The following is an 8,806-nucleotide window of genomic DNA, read 5'->3' as shown; positions in this document are numbered from 1 at the left end:
GTAGTGAGTCGTTACATCCTTACACGATTTCTTCATTGCTGGTTCAAACCTCCAAATGTCATTAACACTGAAACTCGTGTACATTTTTGCAGTGAACAACATAATTGCAACAATTAGCATTTATCTCACAAAATCAGTGTGATTAACACAGTGTTCACTACGGCCATTAAGCTTTTTGTCACTCACCGGTTCCATGACAACATAGAACTATGCATCTCATCTCTGTTCTGAAATATGTGCGGCTCCGAAGTATGTGTGCACCTTGTCAACCAGATCTAGAAATCGGCACAGCACGTCTTTTCACACTATTACTTCTATAGTTGTTGTGCATTTATGTCATTTAACAGTATCAAACTATAAGTTAACCACTTTGTGGATATTTTCAGAATTGCCTCCATGGGCTTGTCAGCACTTCTAGCCAAATCCTGTGGTAAATATTAAGTGGAACTCTTTGTTCTATTACATTAAAATTCTAATGAGGACATTCAAACTCGAAGATCTGAAGTTTATTGTTTAATCCTTGAAGGAGTTGGAAAACGTCAGTAGCTGAAGAATGCTGTTGTATTAACGAATCTGCAATATATTATCCCACTATTAACAGCAGCAGTGCTATGAAAAATCAACACTTTGGGCTGCCTTATTTACAGATTCTAAGCCCCTCCAAAGAGAATGTCGGAGTGTGGTGCTCGTCTCCATGTACTGTCTCCCTCAGTGTTGTCTCTTACAATCTGGAGCTGCAGTGCGGGTGGTGCGAGTCTCAACATGCAATTTCAATAACCGAGAATGAGCTGATGCGAGACACCCAACGCTGGGAGAAGTTCCGTCTTTGATTTCTATACAAGCTGGGCATGGTCTGCGGAAATGCATAAGAATATGCTCTTTGTTGAACTACCTGCCTGCGGCACTGGCCTGCTGTTACGCTAGCCCATTTCAACGGGCTCTGGTTCGTTCAATTTTGCGCTGGGTCCACGCTGCTTTCTAGATCCCCATCTCATGCTCAATTTCTTGGCCAAACTCGGCGTTCTCGGCGTGTGCGGCATCTTGGCCGGTGTCACAAATTTACTTGTGAACGTGCCCGACACGTTCTGGTCTTGGAGCTCCAGGGATTTCACCGCTTCTGGTTTTTCAGGTAGCTTGGAAATCAACTCCTCGTTCTTGAGCATAGCCACCACGCGAGACATGGAAGGACGGGCTTCGGCGGAGTCCTGGGTGCACAAGAGGGCAACAAAGATCACTCTCAGGACCTCCTGTTCGTTGCAGTTGTTCTTCAGGCATTTGTCCAACATGTTAAGAGGCTCGTGCTTGTCTCGGAGTAGCCAGGCCTGCAGATTCCACCACCTTCCAAAGGTGAGCTGCTTCAGTAACATAATCAATGGTTGGACTGCAACCAGGCCTTCCTCTCGTGGATGACACTGTCCCTCGAGTGTCTAAGGGTGGAAGAACAAGAGAACCCAAAGTTAGCACGTACCCAGCTAAGAAGAGTTTGCATCTCGGTTCCGAGGAGGTTAATGTCCGTATTTTGACGCCCACTAATAACTTCTAAGCACAGAATGCCGAACGAGAACACGTCCGCCTTGGCTGATAATTGTCCCTCTAAAGCCAACTCCGGCGACATGTACCCTCTGTTTTCAAAAAAGAAACTCAATGAAGTTGAAGTCGTTTCGCACATACGTATTCATGGGTTTGACATCATGGGAATATTCAGTAGAACCAGGAATGAAGAGAGTACTCACACAGAGACCATGTTGCGAGGCTTGACCCCTCCTTGGTCGTTGCGGAACAGCGGGGCGAGACCCCAGTCGGCGATCTTGGGCTTCATGATCTTGTCCAGCATGATATTTCCAGCTTTGATGCCACCGTGTGCAAAGATGGAGTCAGGCTCTTCGTGTAAGTACGCGAGGCCGGTTGCAGTTCCCAACAAGATGTCGAATCTGCTGACCCAGTCCAAAGGAGCTCTAGCGTCTGTACAAGACAATGCATCACACCCGTCAACAGTCTTTCACACTTGCTTTAACTATTCGTGTTGACGCTGTCGGCGTTATCTGAAGCATATCCGTTCAGAGAACCGAAGGGGAGGAGTACCGAAAAGGTGTTGAGCAAGGTTGCCATTTGGGAGGTTCTCGTAGACGAGCAAGCGAGCGTTGGTGTAGCAGCATCCTATGAGCCGGACAACGTTCCTGTGCTGCGCCTCCGCCATGTTCTTCACGCCCTTGGCGAAATCCCGCTTTCCATGCCTGGAATTCAAGGGGAGCCGACGCACTGCCACATCCGACCCATCTGGCAGCTCTGTCTGCGCACGTCCGCTCTCTCAAGGGTATCAGTAAACAAGGTGTGATCACTTGAGGCACAATTCACACGCAGCCAAAGCAGAACATTGTAGAATGTCAAACTCTACAGATTGTTTGAATTTTCTGACCTGAAAGACCGGACCAAAGCGTCCATCCCCTACTTTTTGTCTCAGATCGAAGTCGTTGGTAGCCTGAGCGATTGTTTCATAGGGTATCAGTTTCGCTGTTTGATTAGGCCCTCCTAGCACCTCTGTAGTGATCATAATCTCAACGTCAAACATTCTCTCCGTCCCTGAAGACTATATGACGATCGTAGCTCTAATTCAAAACATGGTCATTCAATCAACCACAGTCAATGGTGCACCAAGTTTTTAACACATTACAGTACCTGAAACAGTTTGCTCGACGAAGGGCAGCGGCTTCCCCTTGGGACGTTTAGCTCGTCTGTTCTTACAGTAGCGCCATGTGCAACAGCAAGCACACAAAAAGACTACTGAACCCAGTACAGACGCTACGATATATAACCACACAAGGTTACTTGTACCTGCCATCCCAGAGAGTCTCACTTTAACGAACACAAGAGGGTCGCGATATTTCTTTCTGACGACTTAAGAAGTGAAACAAAGAGTGGGTGTTGTAGATTTGAATTCGTTGCCTGCAAGTGAACGGAATGATAAACGAATACATGGTGAATGTGAAGAGAGCAGAACTATTACTTCTAGCAGCTGGTGACGTTGCTTGTAATAGAGCTCGACGAGGTGCACACGATGTACAGTCCATAATTCTGCAGCACCAGGTTAGAAGATTTAGAGGCAGAACTTCATGACAAGACAATCAAACGATTGCTGCAACAGAAGAAGTACTTTTGCGACAGAGCGATATGGTCCTGAATGCAAGTGTGACTCTGTAATTTCATGTTGCTGCTAGCTTCCCCCTTGAATAATCAAGCAATCCTTTAAGGATGTGAGATGGTGAACAAATCCACCTTGTTGTTCCTAATTAACATTAGTGATTCCATCCGTCCATGTCTTCCTCATAATTTGAGACAGTTAACAACTATGAATCCAGCTACATTATTCTTGTAATTTTCACTTAGAGTTCAACTTGAAGCAGATCAAACAATGTATTGAGAATTTCATTAGAAAATTTGGGTTGAAGAGTTTCAAAATTTTACTACGTCTCAAGTTCTTCATTTTAAACACATCAAAACATAGATATATATATATATATATATATATATATATATGAAGATTATCGCTGGGATATAAACCGACTTTAGAAAGAAAACCGATCTCAATTTGATTTAATATGTTGATTATATTGATAATACTCCCAATTATGCCAAAAGAATTGTAGTTCACCATATTCAGTATTTGCCACAAAATTATCGTTATATTGATTCATTCATATGTCATTTGTAATACATCTATTTTTCAAGATGAGCAGAAAGTAATCCTTGGTTTTGTAGGGATTGAACGCTTTAGTGAATACCTACAAGCACAACATGTGACAAGGTGAGGATTTCTTACAGTGCTGTAATTAATAGCCACTCCGCTTCAGAAGGAATTCATAACTTAGTTGATTACAAACTTCGGTTCGCAGCGGGTTTCCGCGATGTCCTGCATAATCAGCCAGTTCGATATATGGAGCCACATAAGTTCACATAATTCAATTCTTCCCAAGCGCATTTCTTTTCCTCTCCTTTGACAGGACCTACCTACACAAATACCATTTCGAAGTCAAAGTTGATGTACTCTGCAGTTTATGCACAGCAGATCCATCCCAGGCAAGGCAAACAAAGTTAAGAAGATGAAGTATCATTCATGTCCACAAAAAAACGTCCTCAACAACCAGTGTCTATGTATTTCTCTAGAATCGAAGATACATCCCAACGCTCGTATGTTTGAAGCACTGAAGGCATCAGCCAGATGAGATGTTATTCAATGTTCTCCTATTGATAACGTGTACTCTCGGTGTTAAGACCAACCACTTTCAATCGATTAATTCCGCCATTCCGAGGAGCACTCCAAACCCACCACACATGATACCCACCCTCCAAATCCGGTGTGTGTATGAAAGCATTGTCTTACACAGGGCCCTAAAACCTTAGAGTCGAGTTCAAAAGTTATGCAGTAGCTGTACGTGAGGGTATCGTAGCTTTTGAAAAGGCATTTCACTGTTCAGTGATTTAAGTCACGCTGAGAAATGAACGGCACCGATTCTCTTCTTGGTGGATTTGCACTTGAAGCAAAGACACAATATAAAGTCTTTTCATGGCCGCAGTATTGGAACCTGGACTTCACATCAGGCAAACCCATGGCAGCGCTACCCAATGAGATAGGTAAGAACCCTTTCCGTGCAGAGGCTTGAGGACACTTCTATGCCTTCAAAAATACCCTGTGGTCTTCGAAGTGTCGAGCCTCGAAACCTCTGAAGACAAACGGGCTGCAAGTTTCCTACGCATCTTAAGAAACCAATCTCTGCCAGCCACTGACCTAGTATCACCTGAAATAACCCTGGTTTCGATTTGTAGTCCATTGGTTCGTAATTGAACTTACGCCGAATCTAAAATGTCTCCACCATGGTACTGCAGATGCATACTCTGGGAGGAAAAGAAATTGACCCAGCTGCACAAATACAGCGTCTTGTTCATAAACGGTTCACGGTTCACTGTCGAAGAGAAGGACAGCTCACTATTGTGTGACGGCTGCAGAAAAGGCTCAAGAGTTGATGGAGAAGAAGCTGCGAGGGAGCGCAGAGCAGGAATCAACTAGTGCAGCCACAATGAGACAAGCTCGCGGCGAGGAATCACTCCTACCTGTCTTGAACCACCTGTGCACGACTATGGCTCCCCCACTGCAACATAATATCCTTCCGCAAGTTGAAGGAACAAGCTGTCCACCACTCTCACCGCTGCTCTCAATCTTTCCGCTCCAACCGTCCTAATCTCACAAAACCCACGAACACTAGCCCTTAACCATATGGGAACCCTTACAAATCGAGCCGCCTGCACAAAAGCTGCAGGTGATGTGCGGCCGACCTTGGTCTGGGATCAATGCCCAAGATGAAGGAAGGCAAGATAGTCCACCCACCACGAACGAAACCAGGCTGGTGTCGACGATGATGAATGACCTTGCGTTTCATTAACATACAGTCCTTCCAGTCCGTGAATCAGAACGATAACGAGCAAGTGTCAGGTGAGAATCCCTCAATGCTGTAATCGGTTCACTAAAACTGGTGGACTGCGGTGATCAGCTCCCAAAAAATACAACTCCCCACTCAGAAGGGACAAACGTGACAGCCTTCTAAACTGGCTCTCGCAATGTACAGTCCTCAGATTTACACACACGACTCCTGTAGGTCCATCAAATCTATCTCCGACCGCGGCAGAAGCAACCATTCCAGGAAACTCGATTAGCAGACCAGTTGTGTGTCAAGTTGTTTCAGAGGGTGTGGGGAGCAGCAGCAACTTGGGAGCCAAGCCCTATCAGTAACGTGTGACCACGACTCCCTGGCAACAGAAATGGTTTGCACTTTATTCTCTCTCAACAACTCGTAGCAATTTTGTAAACGAATAATTGCGAGGAGACTGTGGTACCTACCGCAACCCAGCACTGGAGGGGGGATTAACGCCGTCTCCTCCTCCTCAACAACTGATGCCAGCGTGCGTGTGTGCGTGATTCTGAGTTGCAGCTGGGGTGCTGGAATGTCGACAGAAGCGACTCAGGTTCCATCGTAAACATTTTCTATTGACACTTTCTATATTTCTACATACATAATACACTCTATCTACCTACAAGTGTAATGATATACGAATATATATATATATATATATATATTCCCAAATATTCCTACCATATATTGATCATGAAGAAATGGTTGTGGTGATATTAGCATAAAGAAAATTTCGACTGAAATTTTTCATGGAGTTGTGGTGGCAGTATCAAAACCTGTGGTGACATTAGCCATATACATATATATATATATAGGTGGATAGATAACTCATGTTGTATACTGATTCATGGATTGTGGAGGATTCTGTGACTGTTTGTGTCGTGAAGTGAAGTGGATTCTGAAAAGATGTTTGTTTTATTTTTATTTTTTTTCTTAGTGCACAATAGAGTGTTGGATTGCAGTGTGTGGGGTTGTGAGGAGAATGTTGTGTTGTAGAAGGAGTTTGTTTTTCTTAGTGCATGTCCAACTTTGTGATGGAAACAAGGGGAACCAGGTTTGGAAGTGATTGTTGTATTGAATTTTGATTGTGATAGTTGTTGAATTTGAAGTGCTTTCAATTTTATTTTTATTTTTCTTTATTGAAGGTTGAATTATTATTCTTCCTCTTATTGCTGTTGTTCATAAATATGTGTGTCCCTCTTCTTCTGCAATAATAATAATAATAATAATAATTGTGAACACATGATTATTTTCAATTATTTATTTGTGATTTTAAAAAAATACATAATTGCACATATTGTTCCAAGTGACTGTAGAGAGATCATATTCAATTGTTTGACTACCAAAAAGAAAAGTACTTATATATACATGGTTAGTATTCTCTGACTACACCAATGTTATTAATTCCTACTCTATCTATATTACAAACAAATAGAATTGTATTGTCGTGCAAAAGTCTACAACACAAAAGCAAAGGATGTGGGCAAAGCATTTTTGTTTTTGATATAATTGAAAGCTTACACCTACAAAAGTTACAACCTACACAAAAAACAGTTAAACAAAGAAAAAGTCACAAATAAATAAATAAATAAATAATTTTGTACCTGCTACACACTTTAAAGGTAACATAATTTCTTTGATTGGTTTTCATTACTTTATTGCAATATGTTCCAAGAATCTTCATCATGAATATTTATTTTTTCATGTAGGCCTACAAAAAAAACTTCCAAAGTCTTCTAAAGAAACTACACATGTTAGGTATGAAAAATAATTTTAAAAAAAATAAATGAATATTAAAATTGTATGTCATTTGCTTAACCATCCCAACTCCCACGTGGGATCAAAGTATTGGCTAACATAATCACAAAGCTCATTGCAATTCCATGGCCCATTCACTACTTCTTTTTTCTTCTTTTTTTCTTACTTATTTATTTAGTTTTTTATTTGAGATATAAATTATGAAATAAATTAACATGTTTTTCTAAGTGGTGACTACATTTAATATCGACTCGGATTCCCTACTTCCACGGAGGCAAGTGAATCTGCATCTATGACATTAGAAAGAAATAATATTAATTATCATTTGAAAACGAAACTGAAAGAATGATGAAGTGCTTATGTTGTTGATGTTTTAAAATCATATGATTTTCAATAGAGTAAAGTTATTTTTCTGGAACAGGTGAACAACAAATAAATGGCTCACTTGTGTATTATGTGAGTATGAAAATATAGATAACTTGATAGTGATGATGATAAAAAAAAATAAAGTAATGGTAGTCATGAACAAGAAAAAAACCAAGTTTAAAATATTTCCTACATAGACTTAAATTTTTGTTATCATTAAAACCCTAAACCATGAAAAGAAACTAAGATTTCAAAACCTTGTTGAAGTCCATAATTACGATTTTATGAAATTACTAAACCATTTGAAATTGTTCAAGGAGAAAATTGATTCTTTTATATATTTGAGTTGGTTTTTTAGTGTATTTTTTCTTAAAACTATTTTTGAGAGGAAAAATATAGTATTACATATATATATATATATATATATATATAATGATTCTTATTTAAAATTAATTATTTGAGTGAAAAATTAAGTATTCTTAAAAACATCATCTAGAATAATAAGAAATTTATGATTTTATTTAAAATGAAGTGAATGAAGTGATTGAAGAGATAAATAAAAGAAATAAAAAGTAAAACACTTTTCTTTTCTTTTTCTTTTTCTTTTTCATCTTAATTTCTTTCTTAGATGACTAGAATTAATTCATCAAATTGTACTTCTTGTTAATGAAAATCTTTGAAGTTAACATAAAATCTTTGAAGTTAACATAAAATCTTTGAAGTTAACATAGCTTCTAACTAATATCTATATGTGATGACTCTAAGCCTCCTTTGCTTTTGAAGTTCTGAGCACTTGCAACTTTACTACATTTTTATAATCAACTGACATTTTCTTAATCTTTCTAAATCATTCATTAGTTAATTCCAGTTTATTTTTTATAATTTTAATCTAGTAAACTTTTTCAGATTTCTCTAGAAATTTGATGAAACTATATAGAAAAATATAGTACATTTTTTCCTATTTTAATATTTTTTTTAATTCTAATATACTAGATTTTTTTTATTCTTAATTTTTTTCTTACACTTTTATTATTCATTGTTGCCCTATTCCTTTTACTTACTTTTCTTTTTGACATTTGCCTAAAATGTTCTTGATCACTTTACTTTGTTCTTATAAACTACTCTTATCTTATTAAATTCATACCTGAAATAGTGTTAAACTGTTTTTTGTCACAAAGTTGATGTTACTTCCTTCTATCCTACATGCGCATTTAAGCAAT

The 8,806-nt window shown here is 39.3% G+C and overlaps 1 protein-coding gene across 9 annotated transcripts; it reads right to left on the bottom strand.

Annotated features, from left to right (window-relative positions):
- Window positions 1-412: 412 nt before the first annotated feature.
- On the bottom strand, window positions 413-5,934 carry LOC112288182 (cold-responsive protein kinase 1). 9 transcript variants are annotated; one of them, XM_024532107.3, is made up of 10 exons: window positions 5,107-5,783; window positions 4,784-4,915; window positions 3,818-3,907; window positions 3,005-3,072; window positions 2,677-2,832; window positions 2,417-2,538; window positions 2,083-2,290; window positions 1,734-1,962; window positions 1,469-1,622; window positions 413-1,322 (listed from the first exon to the last, which is right to left on the bottom strand). In XM_024532107.3, exons 4-10 carry the CDS (start codon window positions 3,066-3,068, stop codon window positions 921-923), a joined length of 1,335 nt encoding a protein of 444 aa, XP_024387875.1. In that variant the 5' UTR covers window positions 3,069-3,072; window positions 3,818-3,907; window positions 4,784-4,915; window positions 5,107-5,783; the 3' UTR covers window positions 413-920. The 9 variants fall into 9 exon arrangements, with proteins under 9 accessions (XP_024387875.1, XP_090110352.1, XP_024387879.1 ...); XM_090254226.1 differs by having other exon boundaries at window positions 4,276-4,915; window positions 5,107-5,249; XM_024532111.3 differs by having other exon boundaries at window positions 4,847-4,915; window positions 5,107-5,249.
- Window positions 5,935-8,806: the final 2,872 nt, after the last annotated feature.

The sequence above is a fragment of the Physcomitrium patens genome, chromosome 11 (assembly GCF_059467195.1).
Source record: "Physcomitrium patens ecotype Gransden chromosome 11, ASM5946719v1, whole genome shotgun sequence".
Taxonomy (NCBI): domain Eukaryota; kingdom Viridiplantae; phylum Streptophyta; class Bryopsida; order Funariales; family Funariaceae; genus Physcomitrium; species Physcomitrium patens.
The sequence above is the reverse complement of the archived record's forward strand: the minus strand, read 5'-3'. Positions and strand labels throughout refer to the sequence as shown.

What these genes read in the sequence shown, in the direction of transcription:
- LOC112288182 (XM_024532112.3), bottom strand. Translation starts at nt 3,068, where the DNA reads ATGGACTGTACATCGTGTGCACCTCGTCGAGCTCTATTACAAGCAACG. An exon ending in AACGTCACCAGCTGCTAGAA is followed by an intron (nt 2,833 to 3,004) that starts GTAATAGTTCTG and finishes CTGGGATGGCAG; the next exon opens with GTACAAGTAACCTTGTGTGG. An exon ending in CCTTGCTCAACACCTTTTCG is followed by an intron (nt 1,963 to 2,082) that starts GTACTCCTCCCC and finishes TGTCTTGTACAG; the next exon opens with ACGCTAGAGCTCCTTTGGAC.